The following is a 22,897-nucleotide window of genomic DNA, read 5'->3' as shown; positions in this document are numbered from 1 at the left end:
GGTTGTGTGGATGTACCCTAGATTGGATTGGCGGCTGGTGGCCTTGCCTCCAACAAAGGGTACTCGGGTCCCATGTACATGCAATGCATTGATTGGCGTGTATGGCGATGCAGATGCGGCTGTGCCTAGCTGTGTAACTTAGTCATGATGGAATAGGGCATTGGTGCGATGGATACAAGACAGATGATGGAACATGACTGTTCGTGTTGGTGACGCGGGGGAGGACCACGGTAGGCTTCAGCGACTAACCCATCGGAAGAACCATGATTGGTGGATAATAGACATGCGAACAACCACTCATCAGGGCTATGGAATTCTGGACATCTCGTATGAAGTTAGTTGAGATTGTTTTGCGGTAAGATCTTGCTCGACTGTGAGGATGATAGCATTTACGTCCAAGGCATCATGCAGGTAGCATAGGAAGGACTCACCCGAACAGGCCTGGTGCTCGCTCACATCGCAGACAGAATACCGATCGTAGCGCTGGTAATCCTTTTTGTCGGCGCATCCTGCGTTTATCCTGAGTTGATGGACAGACAATTTCTACTGCGCCCACGATATCTTACTGCAGTATCTTGATTGTGTGTAAGAAGATCGAGTGACGATGATGCAGACTGTTCAACGGTAGTCTATCTCTTGCGGCCTTGGTAATGACTCTACAGAATCTGCCGGTTCTCGAGCTGTTTGCATCTTCGTGGAAGCTCATGAGGTTGAATGGGATTCCATATGTCATATGACGCGACTAGGAAGCTCACACTTGGAGACAAAGGTGAAGGCGATCTCGGAGCTACTTCGGCAAGTGTACTATTCGTGCGATGTAGGGAAAACATGGAGACGAGAACAGTATATAAACTTAGCTTGCGGAAATACAGAAGAAGATGTTCAGCAATTAGATATGTAAAAGGTGTATAGGTAAGCTCCGTAATGGGAGGTTTCGGACGTAAAAGTGGGTCTCATCGCTCGGCTTGTAAGTGCAGCCGAGTGCGCGTCATTCGCCCTTGATTGGTAATCCATGTCAACACTCTTCGGATGGACGTATCTGTCGTCCACGAGTGTAACGTCTCACTCCAACAATATACATCGATGCAATGCCTTCTCAACGCGACATAGAAGCTGTTGTACCAGATGAGCGTGCACCATTGCTCTCGCATGATGCTGTACGCCAACGCACGCCTACACCTTCTGAAGGCGATGAAACAATAAACGAGCCTCAAAAGGAGACATCCAGGACCTGGTATTATGTCTGGAGAGGCCTTCTGACGCTATTTGCCATATTGGTTGTTGCTGTCTTTGTCAAAGGGTGGATAGACGCAGATGACGTCGATGTATGTATCCCTTAATCATCGCGATACATACAACTACCCAGAGCTCACGATATGCAATATAGTTCGATCTGAAAGGCGCATTGAAGCGTGCATTGGGTGGAGGCTTGAGTGGTGCTGCGGCGATGATCCTGCAAGTATTGCTTCTAATGCCCATCCGTACGATCATGAACTACCAATACCGCCATGGAACATCAACGACTGTCGCAACGAGAACCTTGTACGCAGATGGTGGCATAAGCCGATATTATCAAGGCATGGGTGCTGCACTTTTCCAAGGGCCTATCGCACGATTTGGAGACACAGCCGCCAATGCTGGTATCCTGGCCTTGCTGCAATCCAATGGCTTCTTGAAACAGCTTCCATCGCCCATCCAGACAATCTTCGCCTCTGCATGCGCCGCGGCGTTTAGGATGTTACTCACACCCATCGATACGCTGAAGACTACACTGCAAGCCCAGGGTTCCAGCGGTTGGGCACTCCTCCAGCAACGTATCAAGACCGATGGTATTGGCAGTCTCTGGTGGGGTGCGTTCGCCACTGCGGCAGCGACGTTTGTTGGACACTACCCTTGGTTCGCCGTATACAACTTTCTCTCCGAAACGATTACAGAGCCATCGAAGCAGCAAATCGGATGGTGGTTATTACGTGCGGCTTTCATCGGTTTTTGCGCATCGGTCGTTTCAGATACGATATCTAATTCACTTCGTGTCGTGAAGACATATCGACAAGTCAACGATAAGAGAATCTCTTATACCGAGGCCGCCAAGCAGGTCATTCGTCAAGACGGGAGGTTGGGTCTGTTTGGCCGGGGATTGAAGACGAGGATTATTGCGAATGGTCTGCAAGGTATACTATTCTCGATTCTGTGGAAGTTATTCTTGAAGATTTGGGAAGACAAGACGGGTTGAAGACGGCGGCGCTTTAGACAAGATACGTGGTTAAAGGAAATCGGTGTTGCTTCTGTAATCTGCATCCCATACGGATTAGGAAACTCTCTAGAGGCGCCACATGCGTACTTAGCCTCTACTCAGGTATTCTCTCCAATGACACCGAATCAGATATGCTTACGTTCCAGACAGCTTTTTGGCACCTGCAGTGGTCTGCTTCGCCTTCTTCGCCTCTCGTTCCCCTGCATCTTCCTTCTCGCGCTTCCGTTTTGGCGACGACCGCTTGCTCTTCCTTCCATCACCACCCGACGATGCATTCTTACTAGCCTCGCTCGGGTCGTCAGCAGCGACTGTCCCATCTTCTTGAAATTTCGTGAGCTCCTCCTCCGTAACAGCCGGTACAAACACGGCACCACCCTTCTTCCCTTCCAGAAGTTCCCTCATTTCCTTCCGCTCTTTGGCAATCTTGCTAGCCCTACCGTCAAGCTTTCCCCGGATAGAGATTGCATCGCGCGAGGGTCTGGGTCCTACGTCTTCTCCATTTGCATCCCTAAGCGCCCTGCCTTCGAAGTACGCGTTGAAGGCTACCAACACGGAGGCTGGACCAGGGATCCTGACTAGGTGGCCTGCTTCGATGGTGGCGCGGAGTTTGCGATGGAACAGCGTCATCCATGCGTCTTCGAGGGGTGTGTACACGATCACATTCTTTTTGGTATTGAGACCGTGCTCGTAGAAGACGTCGGTACGCCATTGGGTTATGGCGGCGATCTGTGGTCGGGAGGTCCAATCGATGTCTTTGGCTTGTGGGTAGGCGAGGGTCTTGGATTCACCGGTCGCAGTGTTACGGAGTTTGATGGTGAGTTTGTGGACTGAGACATTGCCGGTCCTTGGAGCGTCTTTGTTGCCTTCTAGCAACTCCCATTTGCCGGCCTCGTCTGAAGAGGTTTCGGCACTGGCGTTGTGGTTGCCTTCGTTGTCAAACTCGAGTGTATCGTGGACTGGTTGATTGGCGTCATTTATCGTTGTATCTCCCATCACCGGTATATCTCCAGGTATCTTGGTAGGCCGTCGTGCAGATAATAACGGCCTTTTACGCACCGCAGACTTGGGGAGAGAATTGTCGAAGCCGAGTCGTACCCCCTTCTTGTCAGCGACCTTAGATTTGGATTGTATGGCGGATGTTTTGCTTTCTGGCGTTAGATCAAGCTCGTTGTTATCCTTGCTGTCTTCAAGATTGTTCATAGAATCAAGGTAGCCGTAGTGGTCGAAGTAGCTGTCGTCTAGCCACGGAAAATCGTCGACGTCGTCCAGGTTCTCTCCAATCTCCTCGCCATCTCTAGGATCCGATGGCGGTTCGATTACCAAGCCCACTTCGTCAAGTATATCTCCTCGCTGTAGCGCCAAAGCATGGGCCATCGACATTCCCCCGCTCGGCGTATTTGTGGTCGCTGGGTTGTCGATCAACTGCCATCCTGTCTGGGTCATGATGCACGTGGTATACTGCGAAGCCTTAATCTTGTTGATAGGCTGCCATCCATAAGTGGAAGATGCTTCACGCTGTTGAGAAAGCAACTGCAGATTCTTCGGTACCCTAAGCTCCTCCAGTTCCATCAAGTCTTCTTCTTCTTCTTCTTCTTCTTCTTCTTCTTCTTCTTCTTCTTCTTCTTCTTCTTCTTCTTTGTCTAGTGTCTTCATATACTTGTTCATGCGTAAAGGCTGTGTCGTCTTCGGTTCAGGAGCTCTGGTAGTATCGCGGTTTCGAACATCGGGAGTTCGGTAAGAAGCGAGCGGATGTAGACGATTGAGGCCCGTATCGGCGAAACGGGATACACGTATGAAGTTGTTAACGGTATCGGTGGTATCTTCAGAAGAGCTCAAGTCGCTACTGGCTACGCAGCATTGCTGCTCGTCATCTTGCCAGGCAGGGTCTTCCGGTAAGGCGCAGAGCCCTGTATGTAGTGGAGATGGCAGCTCAAGACTGCCCCATTTAGCGGATCGCTGGCCGGATTGGTTCATGATGTGTTTTGTAGTATCAGTTTCGGTGGAGGGATTGTGCTGATTGGATGATTCGTGGTAATTATATCGGCGGTCCGGCGCACTTCACACGGACCATGGAGTTGAGTGATCCGCATGAGGATAGGGTAAATATACTGGCCAATATGCAACCTGGTGAGTAATTTCTCACGTGGGCAGGACGTTGTTGACACCACTTCCTTGTTTGGTCATGTACAATGAGCCTTACAGTGCCTTGGGAGTCATCGGAGCTAACCTGTAACAGGATTGTTGTGAACTTCAACCATTGGTTCCGCACTGACGGAAGTCACTGATCACGTCGGCATCAATTGCAATACCTTCCTGCCACAACGAGATGCGACCACTTCACATTCCTATCCGCATTTTGCGATAGCCTTCCACCCACGAAAGCCCCTGCACGGCAATATAGCCTGGAGCACCCGAAGGCCAGGCCGAACCGAACCGCACAGCTGCGATGAACCCGATCAACCTTGACAACGATGTCTGGTCGATAGATGCGCTCAAGACTGCACTAAAAAGTCACACTCTATTCAAGCGCTATGGGATGGAAATGCCGGCAAAGGTACTGAAGAAGGATCTAAAAAGCGTCGCCCGACGTTTTGACCAACACGACAAGTCGACTATGATCGCGGATGGCAAACTCCCCGAACCTATCGCGTATGACGACGGATACTATGCTGTCAATGCCGACCTGAGACCCATGGCCGAAGCAGCCGGCATGAAGAACACTCATGGAAAGAATTTCAACAAGATGGGTTTAGCTAAGACATTGATCAGATGGGATGTCGATCACGCTCCTCGCGTTGCTATATTCCTACCACGACGGAAGAAGGAGGAAAAGCCTGACATGCCAAAGAGGGCCGTTCAGACGCAGAACAAGACTGGAGTAGAACCATTGAAGTCGAAGAAACGCAAGGCTGTGCCAGCCCAGCCTTCAGTACCACCGAAGCGCCAGAACAAGACCAAAACGACCGCGAATGACGACGACGTGGAGATGAGCGATGAAGACGAATCGGGCGACGACGGATTTCTCCCGCAGCCTGCGATCAAGGGCATCATGTCGACTCGGACACTACGCCAGAAGCAAACGCCTGCCCGTAAGCCTCGAAAAGGTCAAGCGATTGCTCCCCAGACACACATCGGAGCAAACAAAAACATGCATGAGGTGACATATAGGCAGGTTGACGAAGATGAAGAAGGTGATCCTAGAGACGATGCTGCAGGTCACGCCGACGAGGAGGACGACGAGGAGTTCAAGGTTGACGCCGGAGAGTTGCAATGGTCAAGTACAAAGCGACGTGCACTTGGACGCCTTGCAGCGCGAGGCGAGAAACCTAAGAAGAAACCTACAAAGGCAGACCAGGCGAGACCTGATCCCAGCGAGGATGGCACGCAGAATACCGCAGAGCGACACGCGAACGAACAGCAGGAGAAAGATGATGAAGAGAAAGGCATAATTCATAACGCGCATCGGCTTGGGGGCTACAATACCTCTGCTCTCGCAGACACCTTTCGCGTCAAGAACAAGACAGTTCATGCGCACATGGAAGGGCACATCCGGCCTGGTGTTGAGCCTGCACCTACTGATCAGCTGGGCACATGGCGCCTCTACGAGCGTTATGTAGACCTGGCAAAAAGAGAAGGAAGGGATCCGGACCTGTGGATGGGCGGAGGAGCCTCGCCCTGACGTGCTCTATGGGAGGGCTCTGAGGAGCGACTACAAGACGGACGGTGAACCTGACTTCGATTTGGATACGTGGTAGACAGTAGTACAATCACACCATGAACTAGCCGCCATGTTGCGCAAGGATGCTTTGTGGGTACGTCGCAGAGCCTTCATGTTCTTTATTTGGTAAAGCAAGCGGACGAACGAGTAGAACAATACAGTTCCTTTGTACTCAGCAACAGTATTGAAAACAAAGAACATAGCGTATAACATTGACTTGTTTCCTTCGAGGGCCAATCTGCCGTCGTACTGTCTTCATACATGACTCTGAAGTTTCCCAGTTACATGCTTCCTCATTCTATTTTCCCAATCATTGCCCTCATCATCGTCGTGATTGGCCATGCCACCCAAAAATTCAGGAGATGATTCCAATGGTGAACCCAACCAAGGAAAAGGACCCCAGAAAGGCAGTGACAGAGTGCTTCGTAGTCAGAACTCAAAGGGAGATGCAACACAGGGTCTGCCACCAGTCCAAAGCGACGAAACTTTAGCAAAGGAAAAGGGTACGGCATCTGGGGATGACAGGGGTGAATTTTCGCGTCCGCGGGAGAGCGTGAACCAGTCATTGGAAGCCCAAAAACAGCAATTAATATCGAGGCTAAGAGATGCGGAAAAGGCTGCCCAGATACCCAGTTTCGAAGAACATCTCCGCGATCAAGCTCTGGCTAAAGACTTGAATGAAGACGATCGGGATGCAGTTGTTGCTAAAGCTAACGCAGCGGTTGGGGGCAGCAGAAAATTCAGCGCTACTGTACGCCGGAATGCTCATGTGCGGAGACGCGTCGCAACTTCATTGTATGAGGACTTCTTGTATTATCAAACGCCCGAATACCGCAATCAGTATAGGGAGCATATCGATGAGAAGAAAGGTGAAAAGAAAAGGTCCATGAGAAAGGGACAACCGCCTGGACTCCTTACAGAGGATTATACTTACGACAAGCTGCTGCGCCCCATCATTGATTCATTCGAACGGGATGGAGTCGGTACGACAGAAGAGATAGATTACAAGAGTATGGGTTCCGAAATGTTGCACGTAAGACTGCCAAGGGCGAGAAGGTTCGCAGTAGGAATAGGTAGGCCTAGGAATCCGCCCCTCTTGCCACCCATAAATCTGCATTTGGATCTTGAGGCTATTGAGAAAAGAAGAAGGGAAATAGAAGATAAAAATCAAGATCAGTCTGGAACGGACGCTTCCCATTCTGAGCGGCGAGTACGACAATCAGAGCTCGTACCACGTCTGCCAACAGCCAAAGATCTGAAGAGGACTCGATTAGAGAGTGGTTTATTCATCGCAGCTGGAGAAACATCATTCGACTGGGAGACTTCTTATGATCGTAAGGAGCAAAATGACGACGACGACATGAACAAGATGTCAGACGAGGATTTCGAATCTGGTGACGAAGACTCGAGTGAAGACGAAAACGACTTGTTCGCGATCAGCTACCGCGAATGTAGTAGCCTAGAAGACTGTCCGTGCGGTGGCAAAGATAAGGTAAAGGTAGTCGTAGCGGTAATGGCGGTCACAGTGGTCACGGTGATCATGGCAGTGATGAAGAAGGGAATAGTGGCGCAGTAGCGCCGCTCAGTGTCGCGGGGGGCTCACTCATTGTCTCCAAAAAGACCACCGCCATCACGAAGACCACACCTGACACACAGATCGGACACAAAGACCGCACTCGACAAGATGAGTAAATTTGATATGGAGACTAGAATCGCCGCGGATAACTCTGCATCAAGGGAACACTATTACAAAAAGCTGTACGATCGCCATCAAATAGAAAAGCATAGTTCAAAGCGCTAAGAAGAATGCAGAGCTATATGAGTGTGCAAAGGAATGTGACAAGAAGAATGCACCTGATGCTGTTCATAAGTACATTGTTATGAAGAAGAAAACCGCGAAACTTTTCATGACTGCACCGAAGGTTGATGATAACTTAGACAAGTGGAAAGCTGAGATCAAGCCCATGATTGAGAAGCAGAATACATCAGGAGAGGAGTCTGAGGAGGAGCAAGAGAACATTATAGAGAACGTCGGCGAAGATGAAACAGACTCTGATCAGAATCATGAACAAGGCGATTCCAGAGAGGATCTGATGGGCGGTGTGGAAGGAGAGTCCACCATATCGACAGAGGACCGTACGACCAACTCTAAGATCTCTGCATTCCCTCCCTCTTCCAACACCTCACAAACGCCCAGATCTGGAAGAAAGACCACCAGAGCTGCAAAGGCCAAACCGCCAAGGCGGTCACATCATAACAGCAATAAGTAGAGTGCCTCAGCTATTCCCTTTGTCAAACGGATAGAGATTGATAGAGCAAAGCGTAAACGTGTCGATGCATGCAAATCCGACGAACGACCGAACAAAGAAGAGCGCAACGGAAAGCAAAATCGAGGAAATCTTCCAGGTAAAGCTGTCCGTTCGTATAATCCAGCCCTCGACTAACATGTTCTTCCAGATGGACGAACCACACGATGAACGCCTCCCGGTGAAGCTGCAATTAAGTCAAGACAAACTACAGCAGGAAGCCATCGCGCACTCAAGGCTACCCGAAGCTGACAAGAGGAACCCAACTACCGCTATCAAACAAGTTACTGCCGATAAAGCAGCCGCCGTCGATGCAGAAGAGATTGAACGTATCACGGGCACAACCGACGAAGACACAGACGCCAGGAAACACGTCCCGATACAGCGAAAAGCACGCATGAAGACGACTCCCGCGCGTGCTCTCGAAAAACGTCGCCGCGAGGACGTACAAGCAGAGGCCGAGTTCCAGAAGAAACTGAAAGGCAACTACGCCGTTAGTGAGGCCAAACGCGAGGTGATTCGAGGCAAGGAGGAAGAGTTCGTCAAGGGGGACCAGGCTGCAAGGAAAACCGCTCAGCAGATCGAAGATGCTCTCAAGTTTCATTACCACTCGCCTTTCGGCGCGGGTGAAAAGGGCATGAAGTGTACTGAGGAGGAGATGCGGAAGGCTCTGACAGCAAAGGCGGCTAGAGGTGAGAATCCTTTTCTCAGCTTCCAAGGGTCAGCAGGGGTGAAGCAGTAGGGATTCCGAAATCACTTAGGAAGCGTTGGGCTAGAATGGCTGTTGATGGAGGATACGGAAATGGAAGGTATTGCATTTCGGTGCTTGCTCGAGTAACCAGCTAGAGAAAATCATATTCTAGCCAAATATTATAGCAACCTCTATCGTTCTTCGTCGCAACATTCGCACTCATTGTGAACTACACTTCACAAAGCTCGTAGACGTTAATGAGAATACAATAGCGTCAGAAGAGCTGTCCAATCTTCGCATATGACTACTATAGCATCTGAGAACGCTGGTCCTGGCGCTGGAGCAAATAAAGGCCGTGGGACCTCGTGAACTGGTAAATATTGCCATGATAGTTCATGCACTAGTAGTATGATGGCCTTCGGACATGTTGTGCGCTTCGGCTAATTTATGACACCAGTATATTGGGAGATGATCCGGTTGTTCCAGCTTAGTCCTCGGGTCGAGCAGTCATAGTGGGTACACAGCCTTGGCAACTTTCTTGATGAACCGGTACACGGTACATGGTGCGACTGGCATTTTGTTCCAGTGTGCGCCATGGAGGGAGCTCCTTGACCTCCCTCCTTACTCCCTCCCTCCTTGGTCTCCATGGAGCTCCGCCGGAGTTGACGGAGTTGCTAAGCTCTTACCCCACACTCACACTAATCGTATGAGGCGTAGGTTAGAGCGCGGCGCAAAGCTTAACCTTACAGCTGCTATTAGAACGCGGGGAGCACAGGCTATAGTGTTGTTAGAGGAGGTGAACAATATATTGTATATATACTACTTAATCTATCGTTCTTCTATTAAAACTACCTCTAGGGTGTATAGCTTAGTAGTAGAGCGCCGTTAGGTTGATTATTCTAACAATACAAATAGTGTAAATTAAGGCTTTTAATTAGTAAGTAGTTTAAATAATGTAGATAGGTATTAAACGAGGGAGATAGGTTAGATTAATAGTAGGTTCCCGGCGCGTTCTATGCTACTCTCCCTTATTGCTATCGTCCTATAACCCCTCGCTGCTAGTACTACTACTTAATACGTATTGTACTTCCGCTATCTCGTTACTACGTACTGCGTTACTACAGTGTTTAGCAAGGGTTATAAGGCTAAGCTTACCCTAGTGTGTAAGGCATAGCATAGCTTCTAGAGTCTCTTTACAGAGTTAACGTTGTCTAGAGTTTAGTATAAAACTAGCAGAGCTAAAGAAACGCTTTGCCTCTGCGCTTATTACTAGGATAGACAGCATGTTAATTGCTATGCGAGCAAGAGAAGTGTACTTAGCGCGAACAGCTAGGCGGAGCTAGTATTAAAAGGAGACGAGATTGTCGTTAGTCTTAAGCTTAGCCTTAAGGTACAGCGTTAGCTTATTACTAATCTTTTGCAGATAGGGTAGACAACGCTGCTGTTTAATAAGCTTGTTAATATTGCTGTACTTTATCTACTTATAGGGCCGCTTGTTACAATCGCATTCGCTTAGGGGTTAGCGCAGCTTACTGTCTTAGGATAAAGTAAGGGAGCTTTAGCGTAAGCTATAGAAGTTGACAGGAGAGGTGTTAGGCCTGCAATCTTACTCCTATAGTCTCCTAACTGCCTCTACGCTACATTTAGCGTCTTATAGACTCTATTCTTTTGCTAAGTACTAATACTTTAGGCGCAGATCTAGTAGCAAAGCAGTAGTGTACACAGGGGTTTCGTTAAGTATATTGTAATACTCTGTTGCCTTGCTCTAAGCTTGTTCGATTGTTACCTAAAAGGCGGAATCTTTCTAGCTCTTAGCATACTTAACCTTAAGCTTCTTAAGCTAGCCGAGGATAAGTGTGACGGGCTAGAGCCCTTTGCTCTCTTATCCTCGTCTACGACCTCGGTTTTCTCCTTCTTCGGCCCAATAGGCGCTTAGACGCTATCGGCTAATAGTTCTTCTAGCTCTACACCTAGGTATATATAGATAGCTACGTAGCCTCGAGCTTAGCTCTCTATTGAATACAACTCTAGTATACCTATGCGATAGCTCCCTAAGCGTAGCCCCTTACAATATAAGCTATCTTACCCTTAAACTTCTCGAAATTGCTGCTAAACAGGAGCTGCTAGGTAATAAGGTTAAGTATATAACTAACACAACGCAGCTGTCTAACCTTTAGATTAAACTAGAGCGTCTCTCTAAGGATTGCAACTGCAGTATTGTTGCTTAAGGCGTTATTAAGAACAAAGAAACTGACCTTATCGCGTAGGTTGTAGTCGTTAATAACCGCTAGAACGTTCGTAGCAATAGCCTTGCTATTATAACGATTTGTTATCTCTCTAAACGCTAACATAGCTGTTTAGCACTTCCCCTTATTGTCTATAAAGTTTGCAATAACACTGTTAATTGCCTTACGCTGCAGTAACGTCTAGAGGTCGAAAGAGAGGTAGATACGACTCGCCGCATTCTTTAAGATCTCTCGTACCTCCTCTTTGTATATAGCGAACTTAGTATACACCTACTAGTAGGCTGCCTTCTTAGACAGGATAATAGATTCCTGCATTAACGGGTGTATACAGCTAAATATTATCTAAAAGTACAGACTCTGTAGCTTCTTAAATAGTATATTCTTAAGGGTTATCTAGCGCATAATGTCCTTCTTAATTAACCTAGAGTTAAATAATTCTACAATACTGTTGTATAGTTGTTGCTGTACAGGATTGTATAAGTTAAAAGAGGAGCTTATAGCGTTAGCTTTGTTAAGCTCCTTAAGGGGACTATTAACGTTCTCCTTATACGATTTAGAGTGTACATTCTAGAAGTATTTAAGGGCGTGCTAGCTTCCGTTTATAACGTTTAAAGGGCGAGTAAGAGTTAGCGCAGTAGTGTAGCAAGTACAGCATAAGAAGTAGATGCTATTAATCGCCTGCGTTAATCCCTTCTTAGTGTACTTACTAGTAAGAGGCACCCTAAAACGCTACTAATAAGCTGTCCTTTAGACGCTATTTACTGCCTTTGTGTAGCCTCTAACCTCGTAGGACTCCTATACAACCTAGGTGTAGTTGAATAGAGTATCTAATAGATGCCCTAGCTCGGCAACAGCTATATATAAGTTAGCGTTCATTTGCTAGTACTCTGTAGGCACTAACACCTGTTTAGAATCGAGTTTGCTAAGCTAGGAGGCGTCTTTGTTAAAGATAGTAAAGCTATAGCTAAATAGGCGACGACTAGACAGTTCCGCGTTAGATTGCGTGTTAGGAAGTTCGCACTAGTTTAATACAGGTGTATTTAAAGACATAGCAGCATTAGGCAAAAGATATGTTTTATTTAGGTAAAGTAATTATTATAGAAAGTTAACGTTGTACACTGCGAAAGATAGGATGAGGTGCGATCGTTGATATTACTAGCGTCCTGCTTCAGGTTCGTCTCAAGTCTGGCTCCCGAAACATCACCACCTAACGTTAACAAGCCTAGTTACTACCTATATAGTACTAGCGTATCCTACTCCTTCAACTCCTGGAGCGTCGGGGATCTCATGGATCTTGGCGGAGTGGAGCTCTCTCCCTCCATGGCGCACACTGTTTTGTTCCGTATTTAATGCGACCCCGCTCACGGTCCTTGAACGATACCAACATATCCTAACTCCAGCCCAACCTCGTAACTCGCAACACACGAATACAAGCACAAGTCAGAGTCCGCTCTCTGAAATCCCACTTTCGTACACGGTGGCGAGTAGATACAGTAATTTCATTGTGAACGGTGGCGGAATGAAGCCAGGGTTTCGACTGATGTTCGAGGGGCCATGATGCATTAAGATGCATAGTCTCAAGAAGGAAGATCTTCTAGCGACTGCTCCGGAGTGGAATGGAAGATATGCTCTCCTGTCTATGAACGACCCGCAGGCTAGATATAAGGCGAGCGGTACGCAGAAGGATTGGTTGGGGGTGGAGGCCATACGAAAGATCAGGAGGCCCAAGCAAAGGCGGCAAGCGGCAAGCACACGACGCAGGGTGGGGAGCAGGGGACAGGAAAACCCGGACAAGCACAGCAGTCGAATACATTGGGGCAAGATCAAGACGGAGATATACGTATGGCGGATGATGAAGACACCACAGAGGCAGCACCATTGGTAGATCCAACCGCAGGGGCGGTCTCTAGCCCTCATAGTGGCAAGCACAAGCGTCATACCACCGCAACTCCAGCCGCTAATAGCCAGATACGTACTGCGCAGCCCAAGCCAACAGGAGACGAGGGGCGTAGATGGCGCAGAAGTCACAGCGGTCTCTGCTCAACGTACACGAGCGAAGTGGCAAACACGCGAGCGAACTCACGAACGCGTCGTCGAAAGAACAACACCTCCGATACCCCAGCCTGTTTAGTCCCGCTCCAGTACAAAAAAGTGGTTGGTAGTAGAATTGGAGATGAAAGAGTTGCTAGGTAGAGGCAAGGGTAGGACTGGCCGTAAACAGACTACAACCCAAGTTCGTAATACCGATGGTGATGAGAATATGGCCCTTGTTATTCACAGTGTTCAGGATCCTTCCGATCATCAGACCCCAAAATATACTGCTGAAAACACGCAAATAGCAAACACCTGGCGGCCTCATAGAAAGCTTATCTCAAATTCACAGCAGATTGTAGGATCTCCTTTTGAGCTTGTAAAGTCTATGGAAGGCAAGGACAAGGATCCGAAGGATGTAATATCAGATATGTCCACATCTGTCGTTACGTTTGAGAAGCTCGAGTCTCGACGCCATTCGCCTCGTATCGATAAGGAGGAAGCAAACGTGCCGGTCGAGGGCAAGATCACTACTGTTGATGGAGTCTCCGACGAGACAGATGAACCCAACGAAGCGTCCGAGGAGGATGGTGCATTAGATGGGGTCATCGTTAGAAGATACTGAGGAGCGCACTTATGTGGAACTTTCACCAACCAAACCGGGAAGGGTGGCTGGACTCACCTTTGCTCGAAAACTGAGCCCAGAGAAACTCTCCAAAGTCAAATGAGATATGGAGGAGAAAGGCAATCCCAAGGTCTCCGGGATTTGATAAGGCAAGATTGTGTGTTACTCCAAGGAAGGGACTCTGGAAGACGAGGCGCTTCATCCCATCTATCTGCTAAATCAATCGATCCGCGTTCAGTGGACATATCTACAGTACCTGGAGAAGAAAATGGCGACCCAATAATTGGCGCAAACGTAGTTCCAAGTGTTGCTGCGCAACGTCACAGATGTAGGCATGGCAATACAAATCGTCGTACATGGTGGACGCACGCGACGGATAGGTGTTGGACGGCCTACGAAGAGCTGACATGATTGCCAACCAATCGCATGGAGGTAGAAAATTTTCAGGAATGTTGAGCATGACTGATTCGTCAAAGTATCATGAACGACTTTCCGACCACTACGGTCGCACAGGTCAAGACAAAGCGACATGACCCAGACCGGGTATCAGAGTGACGTATGAGTCCACCACGATCGCTGCCGTCGGACGCCATGGAACGAATGTGACTCTCCATGGGTGACGTTCTTTCGTGATGCCGGTTATAGAAGAAGCACTGGGGGATTGTAACCCACAGAATATGGACGCATAAACAATAGCCGTCAACTTGGGAAATACCAAGTGTACTTCGACCGGTAGTGACAACGATGGATATTAGAGAAGTAAGGTACAAGAAAACTGCTTATTACGAAGCCGTGTTGCTGAGTATGCCCCGTGACGTACGCACGACTAGTAGTAGGTTATCAAGCTCGCGCTCACCATGTATCTGTCCCTGCGAATACAGTCTACCTCCCAGCTGTGGTTCCGATATGATTCCATCGAAGGTACGCCCACACATCATTTACTTACCTCCACATACTCCTCCGCGACCTTCTTTCTTCACCTTTGCCATACGTCGGATCCTTCCCCAGATACACCATCCTGTTCTCTCGGTAATGCCTACCACCACTACCCTGCTCCAGGTTCCAATACTTCTCAATTTCTCTCCAGACGTCCCAGGCCCTACGACCTATCTTAGGTGCCAAAGTTTTAATTTCTGCTGCGATAGGTGGTGCTCTCGGGTCTATGTTCTGCCGGCTGTCCAACCAGTAAAGATATGGGTGCCGTGCTGATGCCAGCTCGCCAACGATCCAAGCCTTCGGATTATGCGGTGCTTGACCTGGCTGGACATGAATCTGGTATGTCTCGTCGAAGCGAGGATTGTGCTGGAGACAGATCGTATCGTATGGTGATTGATGGAGACCTAGTAAATTGATGATACGTGTATCATTGATGATAAGATGGTCGACTGGGCCCTTATCCAAAGTCGCTGTCACTTGGGTGACCTCGTTGTTCTCATCACGGTGCATGCACATGTCGATAAAGCGTGCGGCTGGGTAGTACTTGGCTTGAACCTCTTGGATGTCCATTTTAGGGAAAGCTTCCGGGTTCTGGATTGGTATAACCGTGCAGGTGCCATTGGTGTGCTTCTCGCACGCTACACCTATAGGCCTGATTAGGGGAAGCTGCAGCGTTAGTACTGACGGCGAAGGCGCTGTCTCTGAGTTGACATAGCGAGTCGCAAAACCTTGTAGTGTTGGTGAAGGTATGCCTTCCATGTCGACATCTGGATTCTGGGTAACTCCGAGTCCACTTTTCTCCTGCATCTTACTGTTGAAAGCAGCTTGATCTTCGATAGTCTCCTCTTGTGCGTCATGAGATTCAATGTCATCGTGCGCTTCCTCAAGCTCCTTTACCTCCTCGTCCCCACCATCTAGTTCCTCGATCAAGGGCAATTTGAACGTCAATCTCTCCTCCGCCTGCTCGTGCGCACTCGCAAATTCACTGTACACCTTGATGACCTCATTGTTGTTTAGCTTCTGAAGCAAGTCTTTAATCTTCTGCCTCCTCACATTAAGCAGACGCTGTTTACGACCGCCTACTGTGAGGATCAAGCGCATAGTGTTGATAAGCTCTTTCGCTACGGCTTCCGGCATGAGAGCGAAAAGTCGAGGTTCGAACACAGTTAGGTTATTTGACGTCGTCATTGGCTTCTTTCTGGTGGCTTTCTTTGGAGTATGCGTGATGTGTGTCTCAGGCGCAGTGACTATGATCGGTGGAATGGGCGCGGGTGTTGAGACCTGCTGTGGATGTGGTGTGTCGTTTTGCATTCTGACCCGCTCTTGTGTTCAATGATCTTAGCGGATTGAAAATGTGTGGTATCGGGGCGAAAATGGTGGAGATGCGAGGTTCGGAATGCTCGCGAGGCGTGCGTTTGCTGGCAAGGTTGTTTTGTTTTGTGTCACTTTCGTTTGCTCACCTGTCACCTAAGAAAATGAGAGAGAGTGTGGACGGCGCTTCACTCGCGGCAAGCTCTCTCTAGGTCAGACATACACCAAACGTCAGATGTATGCTAATACACTTCGGTGACAAGAACATCGTCAAATTCGGGTGAAGGCTATCGCAATCACGTTTGTGTGGTGTGTCAAATACTGCGATCTGTTTACCTCCATTGTTATTTATCTGTGCTTCAAACACTACGCTATGCACCAAAGCGCTCTTTTCCGTCTGAGGGACGCCTCCACTCCTACGATAAGAAACAGACTCGACTATCCAGCGGTCAAGTCAACGAAAATGACCCCTAGTGCGATGTTCTGCCTCTATTACCTTCGTACGATAGGTTAGTAATCACTCAACATTAATGGCCCAGTTCGGCACTACCGACCACCGTATCAAGCCCACGCCAAGATCTCCCAGCTCACACTCTTGTGCCATGATCACTTCATCTGACCATATCATGCTCCCCATATCTCTGTGTCTGCGCTTTATAGTCACAGATGTCAGCGTCGATGTCATTGATTATATTATCCTGTCGCAGAGCATCCGCTTCTGCCGCTGGATCATCATTCTCCTTGAGAGGCACACCCGCAAGGCTTTTGACAGCTTGTTTCGCAACTTCAACACACCTGAAGCCTCCATAAACTGCCTTTTGAGCCTCAGCAAACTCAGCACGTGTCTCTCTAACATTTGCTGTGAGCTCGTCGACCATATCATTCGATTGTCGTGTTGCGCCAGCAGCAAACATACGCACAGCAGCCATGCGCTCCTTCAGCTGCACACCATAGATTTCAATGCGGCCTGCTTGAAGCTTGATTCTGGGATCGACGAGAGTGCACTCCTCGGGAGTAAACTCCTTTCCAGTGACCGCGGAGGCGAACAAGGCGCGAAGCCCGCTAGAAGATTGGACGCGCCGCCTCTGCGCTTCTCCGAAGGCCTGGAATCGCGCCATTTTCCATAGGTCTTCAATAGGCATGTTAAATAAACGGACGCCAGTCGCTGTCACGCTGTCGGCTGCAGGCCAGTGTAGGGAGCTGGGTGATTGCGTTTTGATGCTGGATCCCGCGCCGATGACCTCTTCTCCCGACGTCAAGCCTTGCGTAATATGATGGGCCAATTAGCAATTTCCATCTTCAATGTCAGGGACTTCCTCAGTGGCGTCTTCTGTAGTGACAACGAAGTCTCCCATGTCGACGTCGCAGTTGAGGCTCGGTTGATTATCTAATTCACCACCAGCATCGTGCATTTTCATGTCCTTGTTGGAGTCGTTCTCCCTAGAGCATTTGCATGATACTTGGATCGAACTTTCATACATGTTGTCTTTGTCCCTCACTATAGAAGCTTCTATCCGCACGTTCTTCCCGTCGACTCCACCGTCGCTGTTGCTAAGAGAGTGTTCACCCAGCACTGAGCCTCCAGTATCCGTATCATGTGATTTTATGGAGGAGACATCTGGAACAGAACGAATTTCCGCAGTCATTCTGATCTCACCACGTCTCGTCGTGACTTCGGTCCCTTCGGCAGCCGGATCCCATACGTTGAAGCCATATTTGTTTACGCTACGAATCACACGAAGGGTATCACGGTTTAAGTAATAGGCTATTAGGCAGTAGAATTTGGTAGGAACACTGAAGTTGAATTGAAGTAAGTCTACGTGTTGATATACCGGAATGATCGGATGTCAGCAGGGTTATGGTGAAACTCTGTTCACATAGGACCGAGTACTTATCGGACCGAGCAAGCTGTACGTAGACTGCGACAAAGGGTGTAAGCAAAAAGGCGGTTTATATATAATTTAGGTTGTATTGTGTTGTGTAGTTCTTCTGCTCACCAAGAGGTCTGTGACGTAGGCTTATATACATGAAGTGGTGGGCTGATTGGCTGGTGGACAATCCACGTGACCATGCAAGGTGCCCTGGGCTTACAAAGGGCAGGAACAGTTTCACGCGAAGTAAGCTTCTTGCGATTAAATCGTCTCGTACTACCCTCCGCCATCTTGGGTGAATGCCGGTTGACGCTGGGCTTCAAGGTCTTTCATCGCTTCAACTCGGGTTTGCTGCTTTACTTTAGCGAGTTTACGACACGCTTGTCCAACTCATGCTTCCTGGCTATTTAATTTATTTCTTTGTCACTAGAGGTAGTCGCTCGGACACTGTCATCATTGTTTACTTCGCCTACTCTCCGATTCAGTGATGTGATGCATCAGACAGGAGTGCCGCAATCAACAGCTGAAAATCCACGGTCAGCGTGTTGAGCTTGGGGTCATGGAGTTCCATATTGGCCGCATATTTTCCGAGTCTCAAGGCGTGATTGCCGACCTCGTTCTGCAGCCGCAACAGACGGCGCGACAGACCCTGAGGGCCTTTGTATAGTGGGGGGAGGGACATCATGATGATACGGAATGCCGAGTGCTCGAGCACGACTCTAGCCCTGATCGTGTCTTCAAGGCACATGATGCAGCGGTTCAACTTGAAGAATGGCTGCCTCGGTACACGCTGCCTCCACGCTTCATCTTCGACACCCGCATCTCTCTGACCACATCGGCCAAATTAGATCGGAGTAGGCTTCGCCAGCTGGCAGCACACACGCAAGAGACCAAGGTAGGGAACAGTAACAACAAGTCAGACAGACCTCTAACAGTGGCTGAGCACCAGATGCAGACACTGTTCGCAGAAGTGTTGGGCCTCCAAGTCAGCGACATTCTCGTAGAAAGCGACCTTTTTCCAAAACGGCGGCCATTCCATCAAGGCTATGCGATTGGTATCTCGAGCCCGTCGCGAAAGCTTAGCGATAACCGTGGCAAAAATCTTGCGCTACTACCCTGGCGCAGCTTGTGAAGATGTCGCAGCCGCTCAACGCTTCGTCTGAAGTTGAGCACGTCCACAATCAACCCGCGTCGGAATCCATCAATATCCATACGCTTCGCTCTCTGCCATGGCATGACCTGGCTTTCCAAGAACGGGATATATCCGACTTCGCCACTACCACCGAGGTACAAGCATCCTCGGTGTCCCGGTCGCAGAATTGCTGTTCTTGGAGCTACGGGGTGCCCTGGATGTAGGCTGGCAAATGGGTTGGGGTTGGGTTGGATTTGTCAGACCCCAACCCACAAATTTCACGCTAACAATAGGTTAGGGTTATGTGATGAAGACTGCATGGGCCCTCGCTCAAGCCCGGATCTTGGCAAACCACGACGAATTCGTCTTCGGCCAACTTGTCGGTGGGCGCAATGCACTGGACAATCAGCCTGACCTATCCAACGTGGTAGGGCCATGTGTGAACACGATTCCAGTGCGAGTGCGGCTAGGCGAGTGCGGCTAGGCGAGCTCTCGCAGGATCCCGTAGTTCTGCAAGTGGAAATCTTATGAGATAATAGGTTTAGAACTTTGTAATTATTGATTCTCTATTCCAAGAATCTTATTCTTAAGGTTGGTAGTAGAATGTCATTTAAAGGCCGTGCTAAGTATCTACACAGCTAACGCACCGGTACAGCACATGAACAGAATTATAATGCCTCAAACACCTTGCATATAAGTTGTAGCGATATATCTAGCCATGTGCTGCGGATCATAGAGACGAATTATGCTAATGTATTTACTCTTTTGGCTGCTCAAACCCTAGCGCAATACCTCATCTGTCGCCTTACGTTGCACAAGCTACCGTGAACTGCTCTCCGAGTCGACTTCTCTCAAGAGTCGCGGAACCCTCTCAGCCCCGACGTACCTTTTTCTTCCTCTTAAACATATTCAGCCTCTCGGCTGCGTCCATCTCACCAATCCCAACCGGCTTGAACATGGGCATGGCAACTTTGATGCCAGATTCCATCCATCGCGCCCATAGGTTGTGCAGATCGACGATACCATGACTACGTACAAAGGTCTCAAGGTCATCAACAACGATCTGCTTGACAGTATCGTTGCCTTCAGCGGCTCGGTGACGCGTCCACACGAGATCCATATACTCCTGGCGCTCAGCCTCTGTCGCCAGAGTCTGGCCCATCTTTTCCATAAGAGGTCGTAGATTATGTCCTGCGGTACCAGTCGTGATGATAGTTGTTGGCCAGATCATCAGTGTCGGGTCTCGAAGCTTTACCTTGCGCGGCGCTCCAGATGAGGTGGGCTTCGCTGATTGCTTTCCTAGCGCCTTCTGAGACAGTTTAGGAGCCTCCTTGGTACTGTTCAAACGCTTGGACTTTGCGGCGGTAGACTGTTCGAAATCTTCGTCATCTGTATTTTCGTATCCGCCTTCATTGTAATCCTCAGAGTCTTCTTCCCTGTCGTCTTCTGGGCCGTCTTTCGATAGGCCATCCCCAACTGCTTCGTCTTTTGATAGAGATTTATCCAATCATACTGATCGATCATCCCCCTCAGCCTGAGTTGCGTCGAATTTGTCTTGAAGTTGCTGCACCCGGGCTGAGACATGCTCCGAGGGCATGGTCTTGCGCTTTTCAGCCGATGGGATGTCGGAGGGTACCAAAACCTCTTGCCGTAGTCCAGAACCCCTCAGGACATGTGATGAGTATGTTCCTGGCTTCGATGCTGCGCTAGAATCATCCAGTTGAGAAAGAAGAGGTTGCGAAAACTGCGCCAAGTTGCCACCAAGACATGAGCACAGCGACTGTGCAGCGCATTGGATTCCGACGTCGCCAGTACCTTGGGCTTCACCGTTCTCTTCAATGTCACTCCAATGTTCGCAGTCCTCTAGCTGCGAGTGTGCGCCGCCGCCGATATGTATAGGAGGTGTCATAGTCTTCGGGGTAGATGAGGAAAGATCTGCCGGTCGCTGTGCATATACTGGTCGTTGGCGTTCTGTTACAAGCTTATCTATCTGCCCTACTGGTTGTACAGGGCGCTCAGCTATACAGATCTCAGTATTTGCACCGAGAAAACCAGATAACATTATATGCGTTGCACAAACGCTCGATCCGAAGGAAGAGCAATTACTAACCACTACTAGCTTGACCAGCAAGCTCAGGTTCCCTCTTCCTAGACATTTGCTTGCCTAACTCCGTAAGTCTATCATAGTGTCCCCAGACCAGCCGGCAAGTTTCCCAAGCTTTCTTGACCATTTCGATGTCCTCGTCTGTATCTTCTTCTCCGTCGTTGTCCGGCATAGGACCAGCAGCCTCCAATCCGAATACCGGTATCGCCATGTCGAGAGGACTCAGATCAATTTGTATAGTACCATCTTTTATCACAAACATACGAAGAATGCTAGCGTCATCGATGAGAATGGTATGAGTGTCAAGGTAGTTGGTGCATGATATCTCGACCTTGATGACTCGAATGGTGTGATTCTCGGATGGCGGATTGGGGGCGGTAATCTCGACGGTAGCGGTCATACTGTAGACTTTGGTAGGACCATATCCGCGGATGTTCTCCTGAGGGAAGCGACCCTGCACGGGAACTTCTTGCGTCGTCATAATTTCGCTTAGCACTGGTTTGAATAGGAGCAAGGTGGAAGATTTTGAGTGGTGGAAGTATGAGTGCGAGCAGTTGGCTACAGGAAAGGTTTCTTGATATATGGTGGTGGAGGGATTGCTGTCGCGCTATCACCTGCATGGGGTGTTTTGTATCATTCATTGTGCTCCGTGCACGCATTTCCGGATCGCTGCGCACAGTGTTAGGCCCTTTCATTCCTACTCTGGCATTCAGATACGATCGACATGGTCTCATTTCGTAACTTCACATCTAAACCCCCCTGGATGTGGTATCGCTCACTGATGAAGCATTTGGGCAGTACCATAGCTCCTGTAGGTTACTTCAAATCATTCTATAGACTATCGGAAAGACCCTTTCGAAAAGACCTTGATGATAAAGGGAGGTACGAATCGACGTGAGCAGCTTGCTACACAAATTCAGGTAAGCATCAAGACGTCACACGCGAGGTCCAATCTATCAGAAGTTCATCCTTGATCATCGCAAATATTGGCTCACAATGTTGAAGATTTGAACCTCTTGATGTACCCACAAACGGTCCCTACTTCTCGTTGTAGCGTTGACGAGCGGTTGCGGTGGGGACAAAGTTGACAGACAGAGCTTTAATACGATGCGGCGTACTCCTTAAGCGGCGTTCTCGATCTCAAAACGGCGCTTGTCTACGGCGAAGGCACAGAACAACCATTTAGACGGCCTCATAATAGGATCCAGAGCTGGAAAGAGAACCTCCAGAAGTTACAAGAAAGTGTTAGGAAGCGAGAGGAGTGCCTTCTGAACCTACGTCCTACAGATCTCTTCAAGGATAAGAAGCACATCGAAGACACGAAGGACGGCTTGTTCGAGGGCTCGTACCGCTGGGTGCTCGGAAGCTGCAGCTTCCAACAATGGCACAATGACCCACAGAGCCAGCTGCCGTGGATCAAAGGCGATCTCGGCAAGGGCAAGATGATGTTACTCTGCATGCAGCATGTCCAGGTATGCATTTCAGGTTACGATAGAGCTAATCCTGAATAGATTCAATATATGTCTCACTACAACCACAAGGTTTAGGTGGACCAGGCCGAAGTCGCGCGATATCACGAGTCGGGCCCTGATCGTGAGGCTCCGCGGAAGTAGGCTCAGCCCGAGCGGGATCTGGGCCGCGCTGACTTAGCACAAATTCAGCCGCACCTGTG

At 49.0% G+C, this 22,897-nt stretch overlaps 9 protein-coding genes across 9 annotated transcripts; 5 read left to right on the top strand and 4 right to left on the bottom strand.

The window, feature by feature from the left end:
* Nucleotides 1-1,088: 1,088 nt before the first annotated feature.
* Nucleotides 1,089-2,233, top strand: ALTATR162_LOCUS5133 (uncharacterized protein; the record flags this gene model as incomplete). The annotated part of the gene is made up of 2 exons (XM_043312750.1): nucleotides 1,089-1,325; nucleotides 1,388-2,233. 2 exons carry the CDS (start codon nucleotides 1,089-1,091, stop codon nucleotides 2,231-2,233), a joined length of 1,083 nt encoding a protein of 360 aa, XP_043168685.1.
* A 156-nt stretch (nucleotides 2,234-2,389) lies between these two features.
* ALTATR162_LOCUS5132 (uncharacterized protein) lies at nucleotides 2,390-4,228 on the bottom strand (the record flags this gene model as incomplete). Its single annotated transcript, XM_043312749.1, has 1 exon — nucleotides 2,390-4,228. The coding sequence occupies one exon, from the start codon at nucleotides 4,226-4,228 to the stop codon at nucleotides 2,390-2,392; it is 1,839 nt and encodes a 612-aa protein (XP_043168684.1).
* A 472-nt stretch (nucleotides 4,229-4,700) lies between these two features.
* Nucleotides 4,701-5,933, top strand: ALTATR162_LOCUS5131 (uncharacterized protein; the record flags this gene model as incomplete). Its single annotated transcript, XM_043312748.1, has 1 exon — nucleotides 4,701-5,933. The coding sequence occupies one exon, from the start codon at nucleotides 4,701-4,703 to the stop codon at nucleotides 5,931-5,933; it is 1,233 nt and encodes a 410-aa protein (XP_043168683.1).
* A 379-nt stretch (nucleotides 5,934-6,312) lies between these two features.
* On the top strand, nucleotides 6,313-8,242 carry ALTATR162_LOCUS5130 (uncharacterized protein; the record flags this gene model as incomplete). Its single annotated transcript, XM_043312747.1, has 2 exons — nucleotides 6,313-7,464; nucleotides 7,751-8,242. The coding sequence occupies 2 exons, from the start codon at nucleotides 6,313-6,315 to the stop codon at nucleotides 8,240-8,242; spliced, it is 1,644 nt and encodes a 547-aa protein (XP_043168682.1).
* A 175-nt stretch (nucleotides 8,243-8,417) lies between these two features.
* Nucleotides 8,418-9,020, top strand: ALTATR162_LOCUS5129 (uncharacterized protein; the record flags this gene model as incomplete). The annotated part of the gene is made up of 1 exon (XM_043312746.1): nucleotides 8,418-9,020. One exon carries the CDS (start codon nucleotides 8,418-8,420, stop codon nucleotides 9,018-9,020), a length of 603 nt encoding a protein of 200 aa, XP_043168681.1.
* A 4,455-nt stretch (nucleotides 9,021-13,475) lies between these two features.
* On the top strand, nucleotides 13,476-13,871 carry ALTATR162_LOCUS5128 (uncharacterized protein; the record flags this gene model as incomplete). The annotated part of the gene is made up of 1 exon (XM_043312745.1): nucleotides 13,476-13,871. One exon carries the CDS (start codon nucleotides 13,476-13,478, stop codon nucleotides 13,869-13,871), a length of 396 nt encoding a protein of 131 aa, XP_043168680.1.
* Nucleotides 13,872-14,813: 942 nt separating this feature from the next.
* Nucleotides 14,814-16,118, bottom strand: ALTATR162_LOCUS5127 (uncharacterized protein; the record flags this gene model as incomplete). The annotated part of the gene is made up of 1 exon (XM_043312744.1): nucleotides 14,814-16,118. One exon carries the CDS (start codon nucleotides 16,116-16,118, stop codon nucleotides 14,814-14,816), a length of 1,305 nt encoding a protein of 434 aa, XP_043168679.1.
* Nucleotides 16,119-16,729: 611 nt separating this feature from the next.
* ALTATR162_LOCUS5126 (uncharacterized protein) lies at nucleotides 16,730-17,260 on the bottom strand (the record flags this gene model as incomplete). The annotated part of the gene is made up of 1 exon (XM_043312743.1): nucleotides 16,730-17,260. The coding sequence occupies one exon, from the start codon at nucleotides 17,258-17,260 to the stop codon at nucleotides 16,730-16,732; it is 531 nt and encodes a 176-aa protein (XP_043168678.1).
* A 2,732-nt stretch (nucleotides 17,261-19,992) lies between these two features.
* On the bottom strand, nucleotides 19,993-21,706 carry ALTATR162_LOCUS5125 (uncharacterized protein; the record flags this gene model as incomplete). The annotated part of the gene is made up of 3 exons (XM_043312742.1): nucleotides 19,993-20,597; nucleotides 20,937-21,140; nucleotides 21,232-21,706. The coding sequence occupies 3 exons, from the start codon at nucleotides 21,704-21,706 to the stop codon at nucleotides 19,993-19,995; spliced, it is 1,284 nt and encodes a 427-aa protein (XP_043168677.1).
* Between the last annotated feature and the right edge of the window lie 1,191 nt (nucleotides 21,707-22,897).

The sequence above is a fragment of the Alternaria atra genome, assembly GCF_907166805.1.
Source record: "Alternaria atra isolate CS162 genome assembly, contig: 25, whole genome shotgun sequence".
Classification (NCBI taxonomy): Eukaryota; Fungi; Ascomycota; class Dothideomycetes; order Pleosporales; family Pleosporaceae; genus Alternaria; species Alternaria atra.
The sequence above is the reverse complement of the archived record's forward strand: the minus strand, read 5'-3'. Positions and strand labels throughout refer to the sequence as shown.